The following is a 27,413-nucleotide window of genomic DNA, read 5'->3' as shown; positions in this document are numbered from 1 at the left end:
CGGGACAGCTCAAAAGGGCTCGGCTTTCCCCTCGCTCCACCTCCCCGCGCTCGATTCCAGAGCTCAGCGCGGGTGATTCAATTATTATTGCACTCAAACGTGGTGAGTGTATACTCTGGACCAAATTCGGGGTTTAGGCTATGAGGATACAAAGACGGATATGAACACTTTCCCTGCTTTTGAGGAGCTCACAGTGCAGGGTAGGAGTACCTAAGGAACTACGCTGCGGCCAAAATGGCCGAAGTGCTTAGTAGTACAAGTGCCCTAGGAGCAGGGCAAACGGTATTTAAGCCTAAATTCTCATCACTAGAGAAATGGATTAATGAATTATGGTGCATCGATACAATCTGGAACACTATATTGCTAACAAAAGTTAACAGTGATAAGTAATTGGTAAGGTTGACATGGAATTTAGATCCTGTGGGTAATAGCATTGGAAACAATCTGAGTGCCCCTCTAATGAAACACCAGAATAATTTGGTTAATGGATTTGGGTACATCCATACAATGGGCAGCTGTGCTGCTCTTCAAAGAAGTGAGGCCTCTGAATGCTACCCAAGAAGCTAGTGACATCATTTCTGGTGGGTGACTGGGGAACAAGGGTGAAGGGAGACTATTTTTCATAATATACACCTTTATGCCTTTTGAACTTTGTGTAAAACATGTATCGATTTTACCTAATTAAAGAAGGGGGTGGGGTGCCTGGGTTAAGCGTGGGACACTTGCTTTGGCTCACGTTGGGATCTTGGATCCTGGTGTGCGTGCCTGCCCCCCACCACATGGTGCTTAGGGCAGAGTCTGCTGGAGAGTCTCCCTCTCCCTCTGCCCCTCGCACTTGTACTCCCTCTCTCGCTTCTAAAATAAATAAATAAATCTTAAAAAAAAAAAGAAAAAGAAAGATGGGGGTCCTGGGTGGCTCAGTTGGTTAAGGGTTTGACTCTGGTTCAGGTCATGATCTCAGAGTCATGTAATGGAGCCCCTCGTAGACTCCGTCCTGGAAGTGAAGCGTGATTGGGATTCTCTCTCTCTCTCTCTCTCTCTCTGCCCAGCCCCCCTGCTCAAACGAGTGCATGCTCTCTCTTTCTCTCTGGGGGAATAAAAAAAGAACAAAAATGAGGTAGATCTGTATGTGCTGATATATGAAATAAGAAAGGTGAGTTTCAGTATGATGTGATCCCATTTAAAAAGTGTAATATGTTCTATATACACAGGAAGAAAATTGAGGAATATATACTACACCTAGGGGCGCCTGGGTGGCACAGCGGTTAAGCGTCTGCCTTCGGCTCAGGGCGTGATCCCGGCGTTGTGGGATCGACCCACGTCAGGCTCCTCTGCTATGAGCCTGCTTCTTCCTCTCCCACTCCCCCTGCTTGTGTTCCCTCTCTCGCTGGCTGTCTCTCTGTCAAATAAATTAAAAAAAATATATATATACATATATACTACACCTTAATGTGGTTATCTTTAGAAGCTGGGGTTGGGGAGGGGCCCCTGGCTGTCTCAGTCATTGGAGCATGTGACTCTTGATCTTGGGTTCCTGAGTTCAAACCCCATGCTGGGCGTGGAGCCTACTTAAAAAAAAGAAGTTGGGTTTGGGGAACTTCCACTATCTAGATCTGTAATGAATTTTCTTAACAGCCAGTGTATATGACATTTATAATTAGAAAAATGTACCACTGTGTACATATATTTAAATAGGTGTCTGAAAAAGGTAGCATCAGTGAACAAAAAAAGAACTGATTCACGAGACATTTCGTTGACAAAATTAAAAGGAATCAATGAAATTATATGTGGGAATTCAGGAAGAAGTCAATGTTATATAATGATTTATAGTAACAGAATGGGGGCGCCTGAGTGGCTCAGTCATTAAGCGTCTGCCTTCGGCTCAGGGCGTGATCCCAGAGTTCTCGGATAGAGCCCCATGTCAGGCTCTTCCGCTGGGAGCCTGCTTCTTCCTCTCCCACTCCCCCTGCTTGTGTTCCCTCTCTCGCTGGCTGTCTCTCTCTCTGTTAAATAAACAAATAAAATCTTTAAAAAAAAAAAAAGATTAACAGAATGAACTTGGGAGTCAGACAAGCCTATTATAAAAATCCAGTTCCACTATTTATTAGCTGTATAACCTTGAACTCAAAAGTCATTTAAGCTCTCTGAACCCTAGATTTCAGCCTCGAAAGATGGAATGAAGTAGGATCTACTATAGAGGGCTCTTTCAAGGAAAAAAGCAAATCAAGAATGCAAAGCACCTAGTATCTGGAAATAGTGGATGTTCAATAAGCAAATGACAATAATAAAAAATGACTTTTGTATTTCTAGCCCAAGTATTTAGAGGGAGTGTTGTGTTTTAAATAAGAAAGAGAACATAGGAACAGAAGCAAGTCAGTGTTGCCCAAGGTGAATTTGAGGTGCCTGCATGGTTGGAATGCTGACCGGAGAAGCCAGTGCCAAAGGTGTGAGTAGGGGCATCATTGGCGCAGTGACAGAGGTGCCCCCCAAGGTATGGGAATAGATGAGACATTCCAGAACAAACGGACGATGAGGAAAGGACCAGGAACAGACCTGAGTGAGCAGCTGTCCTGGACAGGCAGGCAGAGCGGCCAGGCAGGGTTGAGAAGAGGAAGTCAAGGGAGAGGCGAGAAGGGCGCCCAAGGGCATAGAGTATCATCAGACAGAGGCTACGGTCAGTTCTGTACTGGCCTGAAGAGGGCAGTCTGAGCTCCGAGATGAGGATGCAGTCTAGTGGGGTGTGAAGGCAATAGTGCTGTATCGTCTGGAGTTCAAGTGAGGGATCGCCTGCAGTTAGTGTTTGTCAAACCCATTATAGCTTATAACCGGCTTTCATATCCCTTCTCTCCCTTGACCCCCATGGCAGCTCCATAAGGGAGATACTATCATGAAGAAACTGAGACTCAGAGAGGTTAAGCGATTTGGCCAAAGTCACATAGTTAGGGAGTGGCAGAGCCAGCTTCCAACAGAGGCTTCCTGACACCAGGCCCAGTGGTGTTTCCCCAACATCCTGATGCCCAGCAGGGAGGAAGCGGGGACAGCAAGTAGCCACTGGCTTCATTATTTTGTTTTGTTTTGTTTTTGCTTTGTTTAGAATGGAAGAGATTTGAGCATGTTTGTAGGCTAAAAGGAAGAATTTTTTTCTCCTGAAAGAATTCTTAGCCTTATTTTTAAAATATATTTTATTTTGAAATAATTGCAAACATACAGAAAAGTTGCAGGAAGAATACAAAGAACTCTCTTGCTTCCTAAAATCAGATTCTGCAGTTGTTAACATTTACTATTACCCCTCCCCCTCATTATTGTTATTCCTTTTCTGATCAATCTGAGACAAAGTTGCAGACATGATGACATTTCACCTAAATATATCACTGTGTATTTCCTCAAAACAAGTACTCTGTTCTAGAACCTTTGTGCAACCCTCCCAATCAGGAAATTAACATTGATAGAGCATGACCATCCAACCCACAGACCCTGTTCAAGTTCACTAGCTGCCCAATGTCTTCTTTTCCCCTCTAGCCCAGGACCCAAACCCAGAATCATGCAGTACTTTCCCTTATCATGTCTCTTTGATCTGCTTTAATCTGGAACATTTACTCACTGTTTCCCTATCTTTCATGACCTTGACAGTTTTAGGAAGTTCAGGCCTTTGGGAGCACCTGGCTGGCTCAATCCGCAGAGCATGTGACTCTTTTTTTTTTTTTTTTTTAAGATTTTATGTATTCATTTATTTGACAGAGAGAGAGAGAGAGAGAGAGACAGCCAGTGAGAGAGGGAACACGGGCAAGGGGAGTGGGAGAGGAAGCAGTAGGCTCCCAGTGGAGCATGGAGCCCAATCTGGGGCTCGATCCCAGGACTCTGGGATCACGCCCTGAGCTGGAGGCAGACGCTTAACGACTGAGCCACCCAGGCACCCCGAGTATGTGACTCCTGATCTCAGGGTTGGAAGTTCGAGCCCCACATTGGGTGTAGAGATTACTTAAAAATAAAATCTTAAAAAAAAAAAAAAAAAGAGTACAGGCCTTTGATTCCTTAGGATGTCCCTCAACCTGGATCCATCTGGTGTTTGCTCATGTCTTGACTCAGTTGTTGGCAGGAGTACTACACACAAAAGACTCTGCTGCGTTCTTCTCAGTGTATCCCATCAGGAGGCGCCGCTGATGACGCCCGCTGTGATCTCCTGGGCAAGACGGTGTCTGCGTTTTCCCCACTGTACAGTTACCACTTTCATTTTTGTAATTAATGAGCTATTTTCTGGGGAAATACTCTGAAACTACTCTAATATCCTGTTCCCCATCAAACCTCCATCCACCAGGCTTAGTATCCATTGATGAATACTGTATGACTCAACCAAGAGAGGCCAGGAAGTAGGAACATGCGGCTGAGGTTACACGGAGGCTACACCAGTCACACCACAGTAACCTGCTGTTGAGGATTTCCCTGCTGGCATAGCCACCCGCCCCTCAAGGACTGCAGGTACAATGATTATATCATAAACTCTCCCTGGGTCTTGTTTTCACTTGTTCAAAATTCAAAGTCCAGTTGGGAGCATTCCAGTTGGTTGGCCTAGGCCAAGTGCTTACCCCTGGGCTGTGAAGAAGTGGGAGAGAGGATGAATGACCTTCTCCAGCTGCCATAAAGAGGGTAGAGCCTCAGCCTACCAATATTGTCCGCAGTAGGGGACCATGCAGAAACAGGAAGATGATTTGAACACTGGGTGACGAACAACCCCTTCTCCAAATATCTACTTCATAGCTGGAGAGACAGAGATACATATGTAAGAAAAGGAAAAAGTTGGAAAGATTATGCAGCAAACCAGTGGTATGCTGGTAAATTTTTAACAAAAGCCCCCAGGGGAAAAAGGGGGGGGGAAGCCCTGTTTTATAGTGTTCACCTGTTTCTGTTGTGTAACTGTTCCCACCATACCCAATTTCTTTTTTTCTTTTTTTTTTTCCCTTCAGCTAAGACAGCAGAAGAGGTGATTTATTGTACACGTGTTACATTCAGCCACAAATGAAAACCGAATTAGTCCCGAAAGTCACAGGTGCAGGACAGAGGACCAAAAGGGACTGTTTTGGTATGAACAAGGCAGGTCTCTCAAAGGTGGTCGTTAAGATCAGATGGTGATGGACGGTCTAGATCCGTTCAATCAAGTTCTAGAAAGTAGACATGCAGTCCAACAATTGGTACCAGCGTCCCTGGCCTCTGGCACAAGCTAGCGGTTTACTTAGACCTCTGCCTCATCTTTCTTTTTTTATGCTTTAGCCTGCACATTCGCTTCTTCCTCCACTTAGCTCTCATAGCGCAAAGGTTTCCAAGAAGATGGTGCTAAGGCCGAGAGCGCACCATACCCAATTTCTAGGGTGACATGATGGAACACAGAACTGAGGAAGAGATACGCAATAGCTCACCGTTACATAGCATTTCCACTATACAGATACTATTGAAGCAAATCACCTCAAGAGATAATTGGAAAACACAGTGAAATAATCAGGAAGTGATGAGCTTTGAGTATTTATCACCTTTGCTTTAATAAAATTGTGGGGTTTTATTTATTTTTTATTTTTTAAGATTTTACTTATTTATCTGACAGAGAGAGAGGCAGCGAGAGAGGGAACATAAGCAGGGGGAGTGGGAGAGGGAGAACAGGCTTCCCACTGAACAGGGAGCCCAATGCGGGGCTCAAACCCAGAATGCTGGGATCATGACCTGAGCCAAAGTCAGCCACTTAATGACTGAGCCACCCAGACGCCCCTAATTGTGGGGCCTTAGATTTAATTTTTAATTAAAGCTGGGCTTAACACCTGGAATGCACAGTTCTGGAAAATTCAGCAATTGTCTCTTATGAGTCCCCGTGGGCCTTCAGTACACCATGGCACCAAATGTCTCAGTGTTTTTCTTTGATGGTAGGGAAGGCATGCCTTTATTCTCATTTTTTTACTTTATATTATTTTTAAATGGTACAATTAGGAGTGTGTTTTTTAAAACTGTATGTGTGTCTTCAAAAAGGAATTTAATTTTAAAAATAATTAAATCCACAGAACTGTTGACCCTTGTTTCTCCACTCTCAGTCATGAACAGTGTCAGCTGGCTTCCCTGACCCCAGTCACACCCTCTTCCAATTGATTTATGTAAAATGCCAGATTGTAATCTCTAAAATACAACTCTAGCTGTGCGGCTTCTTTTGCAAATCTTCAGTCACACGGAGTCCAAATTCTCAGACAGGATTTGAGCTCTGTTTCATTTCTGAATGCATTCCATTCTCCTACCTCTTGTCAGGGGCTTCCAAACCATTCCCGAGAGGCTGTGGGCCACTGCTGAGGACCTGTGGAGAGGACAATGCATGAAGCTCCAGCCCTGCTTCCATCACAGCAGCTGGTTCTATTTCACATATTCCAGGTAAGATTTCATTTGGAAAAAGAAAAAAAAATTCTGTTGCTAAAAAACCAAGTGTTTGAAATGAACCGTTTTACTCCAACAGCAGGGCTCATCCCAGTCAGGTGCTCTGAGATCTTCATGTTTCCTTGAGGCATTTCCTGTGTTCATTTACTTCACTGATGGTTGACTGAGTACTTCCTATGTGCCAGACACTGGGCATAAAGCAGTAGACAGGACAGACTGCTCCTCCCTAGGAAGCTTACAGTTAAGAGAAGTGACAATAGATATTTGAAGAATTAACAGTTCCAGGGCTGGAGGGGGGTGGGAGGGATGGGTGGCTGGCTGATGGACATTGGGGAGGGTATGTGTTGTGGGGAGCGCTGTGTATTGTGTAAGACTGATGAATCACAGACCCGTACCCCTGAAACATATAATACATTATATGTTAATAATAATTAAAAAACAAAACAATTCCAGAGCGTCTGGCTGGCTCAGTCGAGCATGTGACTCTTCATCTTGGCTTTGTGAGTTTAAGCCCCATTTTGGGGGTAGAGTTTACTGAAAAGAAAGAAAGAGGGGCACCTGAGTGGCTCAGTCGGTTAAGCAGCTGCCTTGGGCTCAGGTTGGCTCAGGTCATGATCCCAGGGTCCTGGGGTGAAGCCCCCATTGAGCCCGCATTGGGCTCCCTGCTCAGCGGGAACCTGCTTCTTTCTCTCCCTCTGCCCCTCCCTCCAGCTTGTGCTCTCTCTCTCTTTCTCGCTCACTCTCTGTCTTTCAAATAAGTAAAATCTTTTAAAAAATAAAAAAATAAGAAGAAAGGAAGAGAAAAGAAACAATGCCTTTCTCCTTCCTCCTCCTCACCCATCCTTTGAAGTTTATCTCAGAGGCCAAGATTTTATAAAATTTTTTGATCTGCCTTTCCTCCGGACCAGAACTCCCTTCTCCATGCAGTTTTTGAATGTCGAGGCTGTTTGCTGTCCCTCCTGTCCAGCATCCATTCCCTCACCTTCTGGTGGTAGTACCGAAACAGTTTTTGGGAAACTACCTCTCCCTTCCCTCCTCTCCCAGCTCAGTAGGTGCCAGCTTGTCTTCAGGAATGGCCAAGTGACCCAGGCCTGGTTGGCTGGCACACAGAATTCCCCCTAGCCATAGTGATTGGTTCAGGTCAGGCCACCCTTCTGGCTACAAAGTTTGGATAGAAGATCCCAGATGGCCCATAGTGTATCCAAGACATGTTTAGGAGGTTCAGGAAACAGGTGCTATCTTTTCCCCTGAAAAAGTATAGACCCAGAATTTTTGGCAACGATGCGCTGTGGAGAGTGAAGGCAACATGGAGCCAAGTAGAGCTAGATGAAGGGTAGAGACAGGATCCTTGTGACACGGGATGCCTGGGTCAAGCCAATCTAAAGCCTGACCTCAGGACATTTTAGTTCCTTAAGACAATAAATTTCCCCTTTTGCTGAAGTAATTTTAAGTCAGGTTGTTTAGAACACGGAGTAATTTGCCATAGCAGAACAATTCTATCATCTCTAATGCATTTCCCTGGCTCCAGCCCATCTGCTATGAAGGAGCTTCACTCTCTCTCAGTTCTCTCCAGTAAGTTCTGGAGTCCGCAAAAGACTCCCCAGTGTGGTCAGCAAGCTAATCCTTCTCTCTCACTAGGCTCTGTAGGGGTGAGGAGAGCCCCCTTTTGTGCACAAACTGAGTGGTAATCTTGTCTTGGCCATCCAGCAGCAGTTGAAAAATAGTCAGTATTGAGGTCAATTACCAACTCACCCTCTTAAGGCACTTAAGGTCTGGGTCCAGGGAGCTGAGGTCACCTGTGCCCCATCCAAGGGCACAAGGTGCTGCACCTGCGTCTTTATCTTTATAGCTCCACTTACGGGGCACTTGTTTTATGTGAGGCACTATGCTGGGCATTTTACACCCATGCTCGTATGTAATCCTCATAGCAACCTGAAGAATGGAGATCACTATATCCCCCAATTGAACCGATGAGAAAACTGAAGCTCAGAAGGTTCAATGACTGGGTCAAGGCTCCACGGTTAGTAAGTGACAGAACGGGATTCCTGGACGTGCTTAAGCATAGACCGACGAATTGGGTGGATGGGCCGGTAGCAGTGAGTGGGGAACTTAAAGCGGGAGGGGGACGAAGAAGGGACATTTGGGACTTCAGGAAGTTGAAATGATCACTTCGGAAGCTGCTTAGGGGTGCAACTGGGCGCGGGGCCCAGCCAGAACCGCAGTGTGCCACGCGGCTATCTCTGTGGCCAAGGGATTTTCCGGGCGCCGGGAGTGGGGCTTGCCAGGTGGGGGGTGGCTTGTGGGGCGGGGCTTCCCTGGGCCCGCCCCTTGCCCAGGTAAGGCGCCTGAGACTGGGACGCGACCGGATGGTGTGCCCCCGCAGTGCTCGAGAGGTGTAGGGTGCTTGGCTGTTGGGTTGTCGGGCCGGGCCTGCTTGGTGCCTCGGGACTGGCGGGCCGGCCGGGCCTTTGGTGGGGGTGGAGAAGGAGGGTGCCGCGCCCTGCCCGGCCCAGGTGTCGTCTCCGGGGGCGGAGTTTGGGAACCGGGCTGCGGGGAGATTCCCGGCCGGACTGGCGGGCGGGTGTCGAGGGACAGAAGCGGACGAGACCAGACACAGCCAGGCGGCTCAGGGAACGCACCGAGCAGGTAAAGGTGCGGGGCCGTCAGCATGTTCTCGCGAAACCACCGGAGTCGGGTCACCGTGGCCAGGGGCTCCGCCCTGGAGATGGAGTTCAAACGCGGCCGCTTCCGACTCAGCCTCTTCAGCGACCCGCCGGAGGTGAGACCCGCGTCCCTGCCTTCCCGGCTCCCGCAGCCCTAGCTGTCTCGGCCCCCCGCCCCCGCCCGCGCGCACGCCGAGGGGCGGAGACGCCGCGGTTCGGGTACAAACCGGTTGTTGTTGACTTCAAAAGTGAGGCGCGGACCGTCAGAAAGTTCATCGGACCCCTCTCAGAAAGTTCAGACACTCCCTGACCAGTTGCGATAACCTGCCCCTGCCTGGAAAAACTCCGGGTTGGCTTCAGCGTAAGGGTCCGCAGGCTCGATTCCCAAAATATGCCTGGACCCGGCCCCTCCCGGGCATCCCCCGGCAAAGGGCGGTGGGCAGGTGGACGGGCGCCAGACCGCTCAGACTCGGCCGGGGCGCCCGCTTCTTCCCCAGACGGTCTCAGCCGTCTGCGACAGCGTTCATCCTCAACTGGACTTCTAGGCCACGTCTGACCATTTCGCTGAAGCCCTCCCCAGCTGCTCCTCTGTGCCCCTGAAGGGCTGGGAGTGTGTGTGTGGGGGGGTCCCTTTTAACGATTTGGGTTATTTACCACACCAAAACTTTGTAGTCCCGCCTTTAGTCTGACAGTTTCCTACCCCCGGCCCACCGCTCTACCCTCGCCCGGGTCCGAGCCCTACCTGTTACTCCCAGTAGAGACTCGGGAGTTGCTGAAAGGTGTGGGCCTGGGCTAGGACTGAGAGGGCAAGTAGCGACAGCAAAAAGGCTGTCCCTGAGGCCAGCTCTCCTACCCTGCTGGGTCAGAAAAGCGTTAAGTGAGGGGGCCTTCCTCCCGCCCCCCTCTCCCTCCGGGCCGGGATTCCAGGCCTGGCTTCTGCCCTTTACCCCCCAGCCGGCCCAGAACAAAGGCCCTTTCACATCTACGTCCTGGTGTCCCGGGCGTTTTCTGACTCAGAAGCTAGAGGACCTGGGGGAGAGGGGCTTAGTCGGGTCCCTTACCAGCAACCCGGTGCGGGGCCAGCGTGGGGGAGGGAGAAGCGAGGCCCGGGGACCAGGAGGAGGGGCCTGTGGGCTGGGGCCGCCCCCGGGGTAAGTCGGGCCTGCGGGGCCGGAGCAGAGGAGCCGGGGCGGAGTCGCAGGGCCAGCCGGCCGCCGAGGGGAGTGTGACTCCGTGGGCCCGGGTTTGGGGGGGGGGTGGCAAAGCTGCAGCTGGCTGGGAATCGGTTTCCTGTCTGGAAGGGAAGGGGCCCGCAGAGGGGAGCGGGGGCAGCAGCAGCAGGCACACCCCTGCCTTTCTCCCTCCCACACCTCCCTTCTGCTGGAAAAGCGAGGTAATTGTGAGCCCAGGGTGGGGCGGGCTGGATTAGGGCCCCAAATTGGAAGAGGTGGCCCTGGGGGTTGGGCCGAATTTACCCCTTTGTCCCGGTCCCTGGGCTCACTCTCACCCCACAAGTCCTCAGCTCCATCCCTCTTCTTTAGAGAGTGAGAACCCCTCTCGGAAAGCTCCGACCTCCTGCCAAACCCCACAACTCTGTAAAACCTGCGTGAGGCGTCCCCTCCCTGCCCCCTTCCAGCTGTGCCTGCCCCTCACGCCCTACCCGCACACAGATTCTCTGTCCACCAGGCCAGGGATGTGGGCGGGGGCTGGGGAGGGGCCAGAGTCGGAATGAAAGGGCCTTTTTCTTCCACAGCTGGGAGAACAGCTGCCACCAAAACAAGACTGGACGCTCTGTGCCCAGAGCCCCCTCTGCAGCTGGCCTCTCTTCCTGGGACCCTGCTCATTCTCACCTCGCTTTCCTTTCCTCCCATGCCTGGCTCCCAGCAGGGCCCTGGAACAGTGGTAGGCAAGGAAGGTTTGTCACAGCAGCCAGAGGGGTGTAACAGGAGCGCACAGGGACAGGGGCAGCCTCTGCCCTCTGCCCACCTCTTTCAAGACCAGGGGAGCAGCGGGAGGAGGAATTGTGGAGCAGCGCAGTGCCTGCCCAGCACCCCCCCTCTGGAGGGGTCCACAAGGGAAGGGGAACTGGGGGCACAGAGATGCAGGACAGATTGCACATCCTGGAGGACCTGAATATGCTCTACATTCGGCAGATGGCGCTCAGCCTGGAGGTAACACCCCTATCCCCGGAGTGCACCTCCTTGCATGCAACCCAGCCTCAGTGTGTGCCCTGTCCAGTCCTGCCCGGGCTGGGGTGGGAGGGCTCAAAGTGGGGAGAGGGACAGGTGGTCCTGTATGCCTTGTGTTAAGTGCTGTGTGCGGACCTACGCTCAGTTCCGCCAACCAGCGCATTACGTTGGTAAAAGGGTCTTTACGCCTATTTCTGAAAGCTCTGTGGGTGGGTGTGGATGTGTGTTTTGGGGCTGAGGGGTCTTTTAGGTGTGGGAAGAAAAGACTTCAGTGTAAGAGAGGTTTGCAGGAAGGATGTGGCCTTGCTAGAGAAGGGGAAGGGGACTCTGTGACAGGTGTAAGGATCTGGTGGCCCTGGAGATGGCAGGGAGCTGTTTATTCATTTATTTATTCTTAAACACTTTGAACACCTCCCATTTCTAGACCATGGGATACCTCAGTGAACCAGACAGGAAAGGCCCATTCAACTGGGGGAACACAATAAACACGCAAACACAGATATCATCTCCCATAGTGAAGTGATGATAAAAATGGTGATGTAACACACATCAGGTAGGGAAGGCAGTGATCAGTGTGGAGGTCAGAGAAGGCCTCTGTGATGAGATCATGAGCTGAGACCAGAAAGATATGAAGATATGTGAAGACTGGAGGAAGGGCTTTCCAGCTGGAGGGCATAGCAAGGGCAGAGGCTCTTAAATGAGGATGTGTCCCAGTTCCAGTGTGGCTGGAACATAGGAGTTGGGGCTGAGATCATGGGCAGAGCCCGGATTAAGGCCTTAGGCAAGGCCTTTTACTCTAGGTGTGATGTTGGCCTACCCAAGAGTTTTAAGCAGGGGAAGGACCCATTTAGTGTTTTAACATAATGGCTTCTGTGGTGAATAGGCTAGGCAGGCAGGGGGCAGGGGTGGGAGAGAGGAGAGTTGACAAGAGAGGTCACAGAAGACCACCAGATAGGAAGTGGTTATGGCCTTAGGGGAGTGAACCTGGTGGTGTGGTTGAAAATGTTCATGGTGGAGACAGAGAAGGGGGTGGATTCCAAATGATAGTGGTAGATCCAACAGGGCTTGTTGATGGATCGGCTGTGAGGACTGGGCATGGATGGATTTGCCTCATGGCAAAGAGAGAGCTCTGGGGTGATTCCCAGGTGTGTGGTTAAGCAGCTGGGTGGTGTGGCCATTTACTGAGATGGGGGAGGTGAAGGGAGCTATGGAAGTCACCTCCTGGGTGAGGCAAGAGTTTGCTGCTGCGGAAGGTCGGAGGTGGGACTGTAAAGAGTCCAGATCAGGAATGGCAATTTATTGCCAGTGTTGCCCTCTCAGCCCCGGCCCCCACTCCCTGGACCTTAGCAGACACTGCGAGTCAGTCCCGGCACTCTTGACCAGCTAGCCAGACGTGGACTCCGCAGTCTTTCTCAGCATGTCCTTGGCACAAATTGTGCAGGTTGTTTCCTTCACAGGGGTGCCAGCCAGAGGCAGGAGTCCCAGCCGGGTTTCGGGCTATATCAGGAGGGGCCACCTTTATCTAACTTGTCTGCCTAGAGAGGGTTACCTTTTTCTAACACGCGGAAAGGTGCTCAGTGAGCCGGTTGGGACTCTGATACGACCTGTAGTCCGGTATTGCACATGGGATACAGTCTCTTCCTCTGCACCATCGGTGTTGCTAGTTACATGTGGCTACTTAAATGTGTAATTTAGTGACTTAAAATGAAATAGACAATTCCTTGGTTGCTCGAGCCACATTTCAAGATGGCTATGGAACATTTTCATCATTGCAGGAGATATTGAACAGAGCTGGTCTGGGTATTTAAATGTTTAAATTCAGCATCCTCTCTGCTCTCCTGTGCCCCCACCTTCCCCATGTAATTTTTCTTCATGGGAGGTCTGTCCAGAGAAGGAGGCTTAGATTTCACTTTGTTAACCTCTCCTTCAGCTAGGGTACAGGCTGAAGGTGCTGTGTTCTTTCTCCACGAAACTTAGCAGTCCCCTACCCCCACTCCCCACTCAAGAGAGAGGTCCATCGATATTTCAGAGATTGGCAGAGAGATAGTCATGGCAAAGTAAATCCAAGAAGACTTTCTGGAGGAAGCAACTTAAACTGCAAGTAAAGGGAAGGTGGGAGTGAGAGAAAGGTTGTTTTTGAATATGTGCTGGGGCAAGGTAGCAATTAGACTTTCTCATTTAATTCTCAAACAATACTATGAAGGAGGTGGTACACTCCTCAGTTTACAAACAGTCTCCAGAGTCTGAGTTCTCACAGCTAGTCAAATTCCCAAGCCAGGATTTGGATTTAGCCCCAGTGGAGATTCTGAAGGGAACAGAGGTGATGAGAAGCAGAGCAGTAAGTCAAGGATAGAAAAGAATGGGAGGGAGGGACAGGAAAAGACATCCACAGAGGGCCTAATGTGTGCTGGCTTCTGCCCATGACTCATCCTCCTTCAGCCCCTTGGGCCTTGACCCAGGTCCTGCTGACATCCAACTCCGGGCTCTTTCCCAGGAGAGTCTGGTACACTGCCTACTTCAGGAGAAAGGGGTTTGTGGGTGGGGTGGGTGGGGACCAGAAGCTATCCCTGGGGTGGCGAGATGGGGACAAAGCACAGGGATCAAGAAACAGTGCCAGGATTCCTGGGATGCTCTGCCCAAAGGGTGGAAGCCAGGATTTCTAGGGCCCTCTCCTCCCTGGAACAGTGGGAGAGTGGATTGGGGGCCAGAGTGGGGTGGGGGTGGTAGCAGTGTTGTTCGGCTCATCCAGGCTGAGCCCAGAGACTTTTCTACGGCCCAGTTTTTCCAACTTATACACACTCCTCCCTCCCCCATGCTCCTGGGCAAGGGGTCACCTTGGAGGGCAACCGCAAAGCTGGAGGGGACTCCGGCCTCCTGCAGCTCTAGTGGCACCAAGGCCAAAGCCCTTTCCAGGGCGACGTGGGAGCTCCAGGAGGCAATGTTGCACACGACTAGGTCTCGTGGTTCCACTGCCCCGAGCCCTGGAGCCTAACCCCGCCAGGCACAGGGAAGGACCGCCTGCACCCTGGAGCCCCTTGACTGCTCTCGCGGCAGTTGGGAGCTGATGTCACCAGCGCCCTGAGCGCCAGGGGTGGGCGGAGGCACTTGCCGCTCCCCGGACCCAGAGCGCCGCCAGCGTTGGTGCCTCAAGCGCAATGGACAGGGCTAGGGAAGGATCCGTGAGTGCTGGGGCCCAGACAAAGAGACTAGCCAGGAGAGGGCTTGAGAACGCTCCTCTGTCCCCACCCTCCCCCCTTCTCTCATCCGCGGCTGGTGTTTGTGGCGGAAGCTGGATGCTGAATGGGATGGGGGATGGCAAGCAGGAAAGCTTAGCAGAGGTGGGACTCTGGTGCAGACAGACTGAGAGGCTGGGGGAGTGGGGCGGCGGGAGCTGTGTAGTATGGGAGGGCTTCCTGGTGGAGGGGGCATTGGGACTTAGTTGGCCTACTTCTGAAGGGTCAGGAATAAAAACTGTGGGAGAGGGGTGATGAAAGTCAGGCCTAGACTGGTGGTGGCCCAGGAAATAAATTGTGAAGGAAGAGTGTGCAGGGAGTCTGGACAAGGCTTTTGAAAGCAGGAATTTAGGGTGTTTGGGTCTTGGAGACTTGAAGGTTGGAGCCACCAGGGACAGAAGCAAGTGCACAGTGTGAGAGCTGGTGTGAGGGAGAAGACAGGTTTTAGGTGATCCCATTCACACCCCTCTTCCAGCCTGGTGCCTCCACCTCGCTTTCTCTCAACTGATCTCACACTGTAATGCAGTTCAGTCTTCCTCCTCTTCTCTGAAGCCTTCCCTGTCACCTCAGCCAGAAGCAAACGGGGTCTGTCTCCTGTGAGTGTGTGGATGCCATGACAGGGCACTTATGGGGCAGCCATTAGTGTCTGCATCTCTCACCGCCCAGCTGGATTTTAAATGCAGACCCTCAGACAGCGCAGGGATGCTCCAGGGTGTGTTGGTAAATGCTACTTCCGTCAAAGTAGCATCATTTAAAAAAAGCATCCTCACCATTCGTGGGTACTGTGTGCTGGGCACTGTGCTAAGTGCTTGACATTCCTGGTTACTGAGTCCTCACAACCCTAGCATGTGCGGACTATTTCCAACCTCATTTTATAGATGGAGAAACTAAGTCTTCGCAAGGTTGAGTAAATTTTAAATAAGTTTCTTCCCAGCTTCTCAAGACTGGCAGGACTGACCTAGACCCAGGTTCGTTTTATGTCAAACCAGTGCTCTCACCCTCCGCTCTCTGTCAAGACCTCCAGGGCTCCTTCTGAGCGAATGTTCTTGAGAATCCTGGTGCCTCTCTCAGTACCTACCCCCCCACACTTATGCACAGCCAATTTAGCCTCTCACTCCTGATCTCCTGCCCTATCTACCTTCCCATCCCCAATCCTTGCCTCTGTCCTCAGCTTCCCAAGCTCGGAGGGACAGCAGGTGGCAGAGCCCCTGATTTGGAGTGTGTAGAGGGTTCTGTGAAGTATGGGTGAACTCTGTAGGGGGTATGCTCCTTCTTCACATGTCCTTTGTCAACTAGATTCCCCCCCCCCATCACTTGAGTCTTTGGGTAACCCAGGATGGTCTTTACTATCTTGTCCATTTTCTTTAGTTGGTGGTTCTCAACCCTGGCTACACCTCAGAATCACTTGAGGAATTAAAAAAAAAATGTACCCACTTTATTCTTAGAGATTCTTATTCTGCAAGTCTGAAGTAGAGCCTGGTAATGTGTGTGTACGTGTGTGTGTGTGTGTGTGTGTGCATTTAACTGAGAAGATTTAGTTTTTTAAAAAGGTAACACAAGGGGTGCCTGAGTGGCTCAGTTGGTTAAGCATCCGATTCTTGATTCTGGCTCAGGTCATGATCTCAGGGTTATGAGATCGAGCCCCACATCAGGGTCCCCATTGGGTGTGAGCCTGCTTGAGATTCTCTCTCTCTCTCTCCAAAAAAGGGGGGGGGTAACAGTTTCCAATAGTACAGTAGTAAAGAAGGGTATATATTTTTTTAAAAAGTAGTATAAGTCTGTTTTCCATTCCTGGGACCCAGGCCCACAACCTCTATTTTATGCACATATATATGAAGTGAGAAAAGACAGTAGAACAGTATTACAGCATGCTACCATTTGTGCAATATAGATACATATTTTTTTTTTTTTGAGAGGAGTCAGCGTGTGAGAGAGAGCGAGCGAGGCATGTGCAAGCACAAGCAGGGGGAAGGACTGAGGGAGAATCCCAAGCGAACTCCTCACTGAGCACAGAGCCTGACACAGGGCTCAATCTCAGAACCCTCAGATCATGACCTGAGCCAGAATCAAGAGACTGATGTTTAACGGACTGAGCCCCCAGGAGCCCCCTCACTTCATATCTTTTGAAGATTATTTCATATGTGCATATATATGTCTACCTCAGTCTTTGATGTCTGCAATATTCCATATTCCAAGGAAATGCTGTAACTTACTTAAACAATGCCTGAGTGAAGGACTTTTAATCGGTGTTTTAAAACAATGTTGTGATGAATATGGCTTTGCTCCCATGTGTAACTCTATTTGTAGGATAAACGCCTAGATATTGACTAGCTGGATCAGAGGATATGTGAATTTCTAGTTTTCATAGATTTTTCCAAATTGTGCTCAGAAGCAGCTGAAGGAATTTATACTCCTACTGTCAAATGCACGAGGACATCTATTTTCACAAAGCTTCTCTGGTTATTATTGGGCAGCTGAGGTTGAGTTGCCTGAAACATAAGTTTCTTCATTTCTCCTGGGACGCAGCCCACTTGGTGACTGGAGGGTGCTTCAGCCTGTCCCCAGCTGACATTTCCTTCTCATCCTTTTCCCCACTGTGTCTAGGACACAGAGTTGCAGAGAAAGCTGGACCATGAGATCCGGATGAGGGAAGGGGCCTGCAAGCTGCTGGCGGCCTGCTCCCAGAGGGAACAGGCTCTGGAAGCCACCAAGAGCCTGCTGGTGTGCAACAGCCGCATCCTCAGCTACATGGGCGAGCTGCAGCGGCGGAAGGAGGCGCAGGTGCTGGGGAAGAGCGGCCGCCGGTGAGCGCGGGGGAAGCGAGGCCTCATGGGCATAGTGGTGCGGGGCGCGTGTGTTTGGAGCATGGGTCACCCTGAAGATGACTTCCCCACGAAGCCTTGTCAGAAGCCTGGGAGACCCCTTGGTCTTTTATCACCACACTGTGCTGCCCAGAGTTGCACGAGTGAGTAGCTAGGGCTGGACTCAGGAAAGCCATCGTATCTGGGGAAGCTGGCAGGCTAAGGGGTTATCCTGTAAAAGTGCTAATTTGCTAGGCCCTGCCTGTGATCTGATGAGGCGGGCTGGCTGGCTTCTGGAAAGCTAATTTTCTTGAAGTCAGTTCACCAGATGGCCAATTTACCGCAAACTGAGTGTTGCGTACCTGAGGTTCACCATCACGAGCAGTGCTTGAGGAAGGAAATAATAGAAAAATGTTTAAGGGAACGCCTACCCATTCACATAAATTAGATCACGTATTTTAAAAGGGGTCAGCTTTTGGATGTGAAGCACCAGCTACGCTGACATTCGATGCTGCCGATCTGACAGAGCTGCAGTGAAATGGCTGAGGCGATGCTCTAGTAAAACCAAAATGTCGAGAAAATACCCGGCAAGTTTATCATTCTGAGAATTGGCCACTTTTGGTAAACGGATCATTTGGAAAACTGGCTTCTGGCAAAGTAAGCCTGCTTGACTTCACAAGGCTTAGTGGGGAGAACGTCCCAGCTGCTCACTGGCATGATGCCCATCCCAGCTCTGCCATGAAGGCTGCCACAAGGAGAGGTGGCCAAGAGCCCTCCAGAACTCACCCGTGAAGCCCCCAGCGGAAGGCAGATAATCAGCTCTGTGGCTTCCCCCCAAAGCTAACGGGCGAGCAGACAGGGGGGCAGGTCCTAGTGTGAATGTGCTGTCTCCTGAGAGGCAGCCATCAACAGGCTCTGCCCTGCCCAAGTCCCCACACAGTCTAGGCAGTGTGGGGTGAAGTACACCCCAAATCACTGACAACTAAACGCACTGCCATCAGTGCCACATCATTTAGCTTAAGGCCCTAAGTTGCTAATTACATTAGTGACATTATGAATTTGTATGGCTAAACTGACTGTCACCTTAGGAGAGACACATGCTTGGTGAGTCCTGCTGATGGGTGGGGAGGGCAGAAAGGCCAGGTGTCTGGGGCCCTGCAGTGGGGGCTGAGGAACTTGGGGTACTGGGAAGGCTCAGCCGACCTAGGGACGGTAGAGGAGAAATCAAAGCTGAGGGGGAGGGAAGAGAGAGGTTTGTGGCAAATGGAACACGGATGTTCTTTATTTGGGTTCTTGATTTTCTGACTGACCCAGTATTCTGCTATAGCAAAGAAGTGATAAGATGGTGACGAACAGCCTCCTCTGTTGTTAAATGAAAGCCTGTGAACTCCTCCAAGTTTGGGGTTTAGTGGAGAAGAGCCCTTGAAAAGGAGTCTTTCTGCAGGCACCTGTTCCCTCAAGCCTCACTTGTGCCTGGCAGGGGTCTGGGGGAGATGGTCCGAGAGGGTGCTTGGAGGGGGAGGAGCCTGGAGCTGGTACTGCCTGTGAGCTAATGTGCTTCTAGTGACCCAAGCCCAGAGAACCCCTGGGTTCCACTGACAGCTGTAACAGTCCCTCAGCCCTGCCCTGTCAGCCTGGCTGGGGACCTGGGGGCTAGGCCCTGGGCTGGAGGTGTCCTAGAGCCCTTGGGAACCAGAACGGGGGGAGGGGGGAGTAATGTCTAGAGGCCAGGCCAGGATATTGTGATTTGCCCACAGGCCTTCTGACAGTGGGCCGCCTACTGAGCGCTCCCCTTGCCGAGGCCGCGTCTGCATCTCCGGTAAGAAGCACAGCACCCCCCCACCCCCCAGCCCCTGGCACTCCTTGCCCAATCACAAGAACTCCTGCTCTGTCTCAACGTCTCTTCCTGCCCCTCTACCCCTCAGACCTCCGGATTCCACTCATGTGGAAGGACACAGAATATTTCAAGAACAAAGGCGGTGAGTTCTACACATGCTGGGACAAATTGCGGGGAGTAACCTGAGGTTGGAGGTTCTTGTGGGGCACTGTCTTTACCAGTTTGGGCCTCTGTCCCCAGACCTGCACCGCTGGGCTGTTTTCCTGCTGCTGCAGTTAGGGGAACACATTCAGGACACAGAGATGATCCTGGTGGACAGGACCCTCACAGACATCTCCTTTCAGAACAACGTGCTCTTGTGAGTGCCTCGGCCTTGTGGCTCCCTCCTTTCTCCCCTCCGCTGCAGTCCTGGCTGCAGTCCTCCGATGGAGCTGCAGGGGAAGAGGAGGGGCCTTCCCTGGGGAGCTGTCCTGTACTGGCACCACATCCATCCTCCAACCCCTCCCACCTCNGTGCCCCCCCCCCCCGCAACTTCCCCAGGACCAGCCTCCTCTCTTCCTCCCACACTCTTGTAGCACCGAGGCAGGGCCAGACTTTGAGCTGCGACTGGAGCTGTATGGGGCCTGCATGGAAGAGGAGGGGGCCCTGGCTGGAGCCCCCAAGAGGCTTGCCACCAAACTCAGCAGCTCCCTAGGCCGCTCCTCAGGGAGGCGTGTCCGAGCATCGCTGGAGAATGCTGGGGGTTCGGGGAGCAGTCCCATTTTGCTCCCCACCCCAGCTGTGGGGTAAGGCCCTACATCCCCCCACTGTCCTCAGCTGTGTCTATCCTGGCCACAGGTGGCTTCTGAACTGCGTTGAGCATGCAAGCCCGTTTTGCGCTGCTGCCACGGCGTGCATCCTACATGAGTAAGCAGCGGCCGCACAGCTGGGAGGCACCCTGGCCTATGCCCTGGGCTGGGCCCAGGTCCCCCGAGAGGACCAGAAGGAATGCAGGGAGAGCTAAGTTCTCGGGTCTTCGGTTTTTTGCAGCAGCAAATGCCTCTTATGTGGATAGAACAGAGTGCCCTGGTTGGAGCAAAGTACCCTGGGTCCTGCAGGGCTGCCCTACTGGCGCCTGGAAGTACCTAGTGGAAACACTGGGTCTCTGAGAAGCAGTTTGAGAAGCTCTAGGGCAGTGACTTTGCTGCCTTTGGAGACAGTCAGGAGGTCAAATTCCACTTCCACCACTACCAACTATAAATTATGGGCAAATTTCTTGACTTCTCTAAGCCTCAAGCTGTCTCATCTATTGACGAAATAATGCCGACCTCCCAAGGCTGTTCTGGGAATACAGTGGGATAACATGTTTAAAGCACAGGACGTGGCACTTAGCAGGAGCTGGTCAGTGTTCTCACCCCTGTGGGGAAGGCAAGCTAGTTTGCTGTGGGACAGCCTGAACAATGGGGCAGATCTGCTCCGCCCTCAGAGCTCCTGCGGTCTAGGATGCCCATCGCTGGGCTGAGGCCCACTTCTCTGTCTGTCCTGCAGTGGCCCTCGTTACCACCTCTTGGCTCACACCACGCTCACCCTGGCGGCAGTGCAAGATGGGTTCCGCACACACGACCTCACCCTTGCCAGCCATGGTGAGTACGTTATGGAGAGGAGGGGATACTGGACAGTGAGAAGAGGGGTTGTTGGATGGTTCCTTCTCGTTCCCCACCCTTACCCTGCACTTCCTGTCCCCCAGAGGAGAACCCCGCCTGGCTTCCCCTTTATGGTAGCGTGTGTTGCCGCCTGGTGGCTCAGCCTCTCTGCATGACTCAGCCTACTGCAAATGGTACCCTCAGGGTGCAGGTGAGGGGCCCTGAGGTGTAGAAGGGAATGTGGAGGAGGCAAAGGAGAGTTGGATCATTTAGGCACCAAAGGACTATTGAAAACTCAAGATCTGGGTGGAGGAAGGAGGGTTATGGCAAGAAGACAGGAGGATCAGACACGAGGGTGGGCAGAAAGGAGCAGACTGTCAGTGGGGGAGTGGGAAGAAGGGTGTTGGGGGTGTGATTCCCCCAGGAAACCTTGAGTCATTTATGCAGCAAGCTGGGGAGCTACAGGACTGGGCGCGAGTGCATGGAGTCCTGAAAGGCACAAGCCTCTTCTGTTACCGGCAACCCGAAGACGCAGACACTGGGGAAGAGCCGTTGTTTACTATTGCCATCAACAAGGTGATGGGTCCCTTGGTGGTGAAGCTACCAGGTGCCAGGGCCCAGGAGCATCTCCCTCAGGTCCCAGGAGGGGGGGTGCAGATAGATGGAAGTCTAGCCTCCTGCTCCTAACAGCACCACACTCAGCTTCAGGGCCCAGAATGTTCTTATGAGCGTCACTGGAAAAGGCTCTTCTAATCACCAGTTTCAGCCCCTGCCAAGTCCCAGAGGGTCTTGCGGCCAGTTTAGGATTCTCATCCTCTTTACGCCTTTTCCCTCAGATTCCAGTCTGCATCTTCACCCTTTTGCGGCTTTCTGTCCCAACCCAAGTCCAATGACCCCTCTTGAATTCCGACCCTTTTGCTGGCTTTCCTGATGACTTTTACGACAGTACTGAGGGACATTAGGCCTCGGCATTCCTGCCCCCCTCCGTGCCTTCTGTGCCTTACTCAGTCCCTCTTGGCCTGTCTCTGTCTGCTGCTCTTTCCTGACTGAGGGCGCTGTCTCATTCCCATTCCTTTCCTGCCATTCCTTCCTGCTCTGCTCAATAGGAGGCAAATGAGAGACCCAACCAGCAACTCCTAAGCAGGGCTCTCCTCTGCCTGAGATCACTGCTGACTTCTGTGACCAAGGTGAAGGTGGAAGCAGACCCCTTCTTTCCCCTGCAGGAGACTCGAGTGCGGGCAGGTGAGCTGGACCAGACTGCAGGCCGGCCCTTCATGCTGACCATCAGTAACCGGTATGGGGAGGACGAGGTGACACACACCCTTCAGACAGAGAGTCGAGGAGCCCTGCACAGCTGGATGGAGGCTCTGTGGCAGCTTTTCTTTGATATGAGTAAGAGGAAGGGGCTGGTTTGAATCTTGGGGAGGGATGGGGTTCATTTTTATCAAAGGCCTCTATTTCCAGAAAGTGTGGAACGGAACGTAGCAGGGGAGGGGATGGCCTGGCCCTCTCGGTCTTTCTCCGCCCACCCCAGTAATTGCTCTCCCTTCAGGCCAGTGGAAGCAGTGCTGTGATGAAATCATGAAGATTGAAACCCCCGCTCCCCGGAAACCACCCCAAGTACTGGCCAAGCAGGGGTCCTTGTACCACGAGATGGGTGAGTGAAAGTACACTCTGGGAACCTGATGGGAAGTGGGGTTGGGGGCTTCAGGGGAGCCCAGATAATGGAAACAGAGAGAAAGCAATAGGCTGAGGCAGAGCTCTGGGGACCCAAGGCCCTCTCAGTCCTGTTGTATCTGTTTCTCTTCTCCAGCTCTTCTTAGAGCCATCTCCACCACAGTTCCAAACAGACCCCCAAAGAGCCAGATTCATTTCATGGATTTCTTTCCTAATTTCTTCTTCTCTGTTTCCCTTTCTGCATGCGGATTCCTGTCTCTTCCTCTGACCCTTCACTTGCCTGGCATTGCTTTCAGTTTCCTCTTCTTTCTTAATTTTTTTCACCCACTTTTGCCCACCCCCTCATCTCCGTCCCCCCTGCACCCCATATCCCATAGTCTTATCAGAGCCCGTGGCTCCAGGGGGCCCAGGTGAGGGGCTTCTCCTGCAGGATAACACAATCTCAGCTGAGATCCGGGCTTTGCTTTCCTCCTATTACAGTGACAGGTGATGATCAGGGCTGGGTGGGCCTGGGCCCTGACTGGCCCCTCCCCTCAACCCCTTCCTGGTGTCACAGCTATTGAGCCGCTGGATGACATCGCAGCAGTGACAGACATCCTGGCCCAGCGGGAGGGCACAAGGCTGGAGACACCCCCACCCTGGCTAGCAATGTTTACAGAACAGCCTGCCCTGCCTAACCCCTGCTCATCTGCCTCAGTGGCCCCAGCCCCAGCTCGGACCCACCCCATGCCCTGGGGGCGACCCCGAACATTCTCCTTGGACGCTGTCCCCCCAGACCACTCCCCTGGGGCTCCCCGCTCGGTTGCCCCTCTCCCCCAGCAGCGATCCCCACGGTCCAGAGGCCTCTTCAACAAAGGCCCTCCCCGCACTTGGCTCCAGTCACCAGTATGAGAGAGAAAGGTGCTGGCAACAGGATCTGGCCAGCAGAAAAGATGACCTGTGTGCAGTTGGGATCTGGACGTGGCGCTGTCAGGAGCAGGTTGGCCAGCTTGGCCTCCCCTTCCTCTGCTGGACTGGGGGGAGGCTTGGGAGGGGGAGCAGAAGCCCTTCTTCAGCTGTGGTTGCCAAGGTGCTGAGGGGCTCATTCCTGGGACTGGCTGGGACCCCCTAAACCCTTCCTGGGAGAAAACTGGAACCAATCCTGCCCTACCTCCCTGCACTAACCAGCTTTGAGGATGGCACTGAAGAGCCTTGGGAGGGAGTGCACCTCCCTCATGACTCTCACATCAACCATTAAAGTTATTTAACGGCAGCCCTCACCTGGTGATTGAGGACGGGTTGCCTCTCTGCTTGGTCTGGGCCTGCCCCATCCCCTCATCTCTGGAGCTTAGTTGACCGGTAGTTGTGAGGTATAACTGTGATACTGAGTAATCAGACAAGCGCTGGGTGGAGGGGTACTTTATAAATACCACAAGGAGAAGGGAGGGCTGCTCTTCTCTCACACGCTGCTGAATCTCAGGATCTCAGCAAGGTCATAGCCGGTCACAGCAAAGGAGCTGCCTGAGGGGTCACAGAATCGGGCACCACACACCTGGGTGTCAGGTACACACTCACCATGACAGTGTTCCACCTGGGGGAGAAGAGGGCTGTTCAGGGCCTGCTGCTCATGCTTGGGCCCTCCTTTTCGCTCCTCCCACAACACACACCTCAGTGTGGCCACTCTCTGGGCTTCTGCTCAGCTTCCAGATGTGTACAAAGGTGTCCTCAGCTGCAGAGAGAAGCTATTAAAAAAAAAAAAGAAGGAGGTGGGATGAGTGGGCATTCGCACGTGCTGACGGGACAAGTAGAGGCTGGAATGCCTGGCCCAGGTGCCCAGGGAGAGGGCTCCACTGAGTAGCAGACAAGCCTGTGGAATTCTTCTCAACATCCCAGCACCAGGAACACGGGTATGTAGGGATGGAAGAGGAGACTGACCTTGCCCACCTCGGGAGCCAGGTCCAGGGCACAGATGGCCCGGGCGTGGGCGCTGATCTGGACGTGCAGAGTTCCTGTACTGGCCTCGTACAGACGCACTTGCCCATCCCCGTAGCCTGCTGCTACTGCCCCGTGCCACAGTTGCACGGAAGGGCAAGGGACCCTGCAAAGGTGATAACCCACTTTAATTTCCTCCGACGGCTCAGGAAGGCATCAGCCCCCTTCCGTGTCACCTACCCAAATCCTGGAATTTGGGTCATTAATTTGAATTCGGGACCTGACCGCCAGACACACAGCAAGCCTGAGTCATCTGCCGTCACCATGTCAGCCACACAGTCCTGAGGAGAAAAGCAGGATCAGTCCCTCCCTCCCTCCCGTGCTGGGTCCTGTATACAGAGCAGGAGCGGAAGAGAGGCAGCGTGTGCGTCTTTGCCTCTCCAGGGAAAGGGCAAACTGTGCAGCCCTCGCCGGCTGGATGCGGGGTTCCCTCCGGATGCATAAAGCGCCTCCCTTGCATTCCTTAGTCTCACTCCCCCTGACCTGACAAACCATGTGTGAGGTCTTGCAGTGAGCCAGTCACAGTCATGACCAGAGTCCAGGCCTCTTGACATCCCCCAACCCCAGGCAAACAACATAGCTCTGGGCCCAGCTCTGGGTCAGGTGCAGTGGAGGATATGAATTAGAACATACATATCCTGTTCTCAAGAGGTTTGTAATCCAATTAGGGAGACGAGTTCTCTTTGAGGGTTGTACCAATTCAGGGCTCAGCCAAGGGAGATCAGTGAGAGCAGGAATAGGGGGATGGCTTCCCGAACAGAGTGGCACTGGAGGTGGGCCTGAATAGGTAGGACTTGCCCAAGTCCAGAAAAGGAAGCTGCACATGTCAGAGTTGGAAAGCATCTTAGACACCATCTGTCCCAACTCCTCAGTTCACACCAGTGTTGAAAAGTGTTTGTGAACTATTACATGCCATGTAAACGGACAATCAGGCTTTACCACTGGACTTGAGGTTGCTGAAGCCTGGGAAAGGGCAGCAATTTGTCCAAAGTGATCCAATGGCTTGGCAGTGGAGTCAAGACTTAAACCCAGGTCTGCTGCCTGCCAAAGTGGGAAGGCTCCCAGGCTCACTGGATTTGGTAGGGGGAATCCACTCACCTGTCCCTGGGCAGGCTCGGTTGCAATGTCTGTGACTGATGTCTGGTGCCCAGCCAGCTCTTCACTCAGTACAATGTTGGGACCCTTGGCTGGGATGTCAAACACCAGTACGCGGCCTGACCACGTTCCTGCGGAACCAGTGCCCCACTGATGGCTTCTTGATCCTCCCGAGTCTCCAGGCACCACACATAGCACTCCCTCCATCCCAGAAACCTTCGTAACAAACCCACCACTCACTGCTCCAACTCCTCTGCTCCTCCGTTGATTACCGTTATTTCAGCAGCATCCTGACCAAAGCCCACACCCTTATACCCCAGCACTCCCCACTGCCCTGCCTTTGGCTCCCTCACCCACACAGATGAAGTGGCCACTGGAAGCAATTCCTCGGGCAAACACAGCCTGTACTAAGAATGAAAGGGGAAAACTATTAGAAATAGCATCTCCTCCGGCCCCACCAAACACTCCCTACCCCCACCCCACTCAGTCCTGCAGGTACCTGGAGACGCATCTCCAGAGTCCAGTGCGTGCCAATAGACCATGACAGAGCCATCTGACTCATACATCTGGAAGACAAGAGCAAGGATGGGGGTACAATCCAGCTGACCTTTGCTGAGCTATGCCGAGTACTTCACACATTCATGTTAGCCTTAGCCCGTTTAATCCTCAAAACAACTCTGGGAGGCAGGCACTACTTTTATTCCCATCTCAGGACACTGAGGCTCTGAGAAATTAAATTGCCTGAGGTCATACAGCTAGTAAAGGGGCAGGTATTGGAGATGGCACTTGGGAATTGGAAAAGATGGAAGGAATGAAGATGAGAAATAAGGAAGAATGGGCTAAAACACGTGAAAAGTCTGTAAGTGTTAAGAGGCAAGTGGGGAAGTGTTTGGGGGCCTGGGGGACGAGTTGAGAAGCCTCTAGTGGGGGAGGGTAGGAAGCTCTTCTTACCTGTATTCCTCGATGTGAGGTGAGTACCAGCAGCACTCGGAAGGGGAGGACACACCAATGGACCTAAAGGGAAGTGGCCCAGAGTAGGAAGAAGTGGTCAGAGTGGAGGATAGGAGGGCTCAAAAGAGTGGAAAATCAGAGGGTTAGGGAGGGCCTATTCCTTGAGGCTTGGAGAGGAAGGACAGAGATCAGAACTGGGTTCAGCATCACCACTCAACTCTATGCCTCACCTGGGTGATAAGTGGAGGGCTCACTCCAGCTCCCTCCTTAGCGTGGAGCTTGCGCTGGGCCAAGGGCACACCCTCAGGAGCTGCGCTGAGAAGCTGGGCGCTGGGTCCATGGACTACCCCAAAATGTGTGAGGTTTCGGGCGGGCATCTGCAGCACACTGAGGTTGTTGCATAGGGCTGCAGCCGAACCTCGAAGGGGAAGAGAGCGCTCCCGGCGGAACATCCTAGCGGAGAAAGGCCCGAATTCGGTCACAGGCGCGCAGGAAACAGACGGCAGTGGTGATTCCTGCGGGAGGAATGGGGGATGCTGTCATAAGGCACTGAAGGATACCACTGAGAGTGGGTCAGGATGTGATGGGGAACCCGAGGACGGCAACAGGGGAGTCTGGCGTGGGGAGGTCTTGGGGAGCAGGAAAGGGGAGCCCCAGGGCTGAGTCAATGGGGCGATGGGGGAATTCCAAAGGAGGAATGGTGATGGCACAGGACCCGGTGGCCCCATGCGCCCGAGCTTAGGTGGATGAGACAGGGTAGCCCCCAGACTCTTCTTCTCTCAGCTGGCTCCCCGAAACCCCCGGCCCGGGCCAGAGGTCACACCCGCAGCCCCAGGGTCGCTTGCCTGACTCTGGGAATCCTTCGTCCCTGCGAATCCGCCGCCACCATAGAGACGACGCACGTACGCACGGCCATTGGGCGGGGCCGAGCAACCCAAACGCGCACAGCGCGGCGCGGTTGCCAGGGCAACC

The 27,413-nt window shown here is 52.5% G+C and overlaps 2 protein-coding genes across 11 annotated transcripts; one reads left to right on the top strand and one right to left on the bottom strand.

The window, feature by feature from the left end:
- RTKN (rhotekin) lies at positions 1–23,690 on the top strand. Of its 8 annotated transcripts, XM_034659409.1 has the most exons (14): positions 1–102; positions 4,316–4,476; positions 6,280–6,399; positions 17,092–17,291; positions 19,046–19,107; positions 19,214–19,267; positions 19,366–19,483; positions 19,701–19,910; positions 20,653–20,747; positions 20,852–20,958; positions 21,195–21,323; positions 21,971–22,139; positions 22,300–22,404; positions 22,981–23,685. In XM_034659409.1, exons 3-14 carry the CDS (start codon positions 6,340–6,342, stop codon positions 23,313–23,315), a joined length of 1,644 nt encoding a protein of 547 aa, XP_034515300.1. In that variant the 5' UTR covers positions 1–102; positions 4,316–4,476; positions 6,280–6,339; the 3' UTR covers positions 23,316–23,685. The 8 variants fall into 8 exon arrangements, with proteins under 8 accessions (XP_034515300.1, XP_019657570.1, XP_034515301.1 ...); XM_019802010.2 differs by lacking the exons at positions 1–102; positions 4,316–4,476; positions 6,280–6,399 and adding exons at positions 10,319–10,458; positions 10,819–11,236; XM_019802011.2 differs by lacking the exons at positions 1–102; positions 4,316–4,476; positions 6,280–6,399; positions 22,981–23,685 and adding exons at positions 8,725–9,181; positions 22,561–22,895.
- A 48-nt stretch (positions 23,691–23,738) lies between these two features.
- On the bottom strand, positions 23,739–27,377 carry WDR54 (WD repeat domain 54). Of its 3 annotated transcripts, none has more exons than XM_002921478.4 (10): positions 27,287–27,376; positions 26,672–26,956; positions 26,442–26,504; positions 25,990–26,056; positions 25,844–25,897; positions 25,494–25,621; positions 24,576–24,676; positions 24,339–24,501; positions 24,071–24,145; positions 23,739–23,994 (listed from the first exon to the last, which is right to left on the bottom strand). In XM_002921478.4, the coding sequence occupies exons 2-10, from the start codon at positions 26,891–26,893 to the stop codon at positions 23,863–23,865; spliced, it is 1,005 nt and encodes a 334-aa protein (XP_002921524.1). In that variant the 5' UTR covers positions 26,894–26,956; positions 27,287–27,376; the 3' UTR covers positions 23,739–23,862. The 3 variants fall into 3 exon arrangements, with proteins under 3 accessions (XP_002921524.1, XP_034515313.1, XP_034515314.1); XM_034659423.1 differs by having other exon boundaries at positions 23,777–23,924; positions 27,287–27,377; XM_034659422.1 differs by lacking the exon at positions 26,442–26,504 and having other exon boundaries at positions 27,287–27,377.
- Between the last annotated feature and the right edge of the window lie 36 nt (positions 27,378–27,413).

The sequence above is a fragment of the Ailuropoda melanoleuca genome, chromosome 4 (genome assembly GCF_002007445.2).
Source record: "Ailuropoda melanoleuca isolate Jingjing chromosome 4, ASM200744v2, whole genome shotgun sequence".
Classification (NCBI taxonomy): Eukaryota; Metazoa; Chordata; class Mammalia; order Carnivora; family Ursidae; genus Ailuropoda; species Ailuropoda melanoleuca.
The sequence above is the reverse complement of the archived record's forward strand: the minus strand, read 5'-3'. Positions and strand labels throughout refer to the sequence as shown.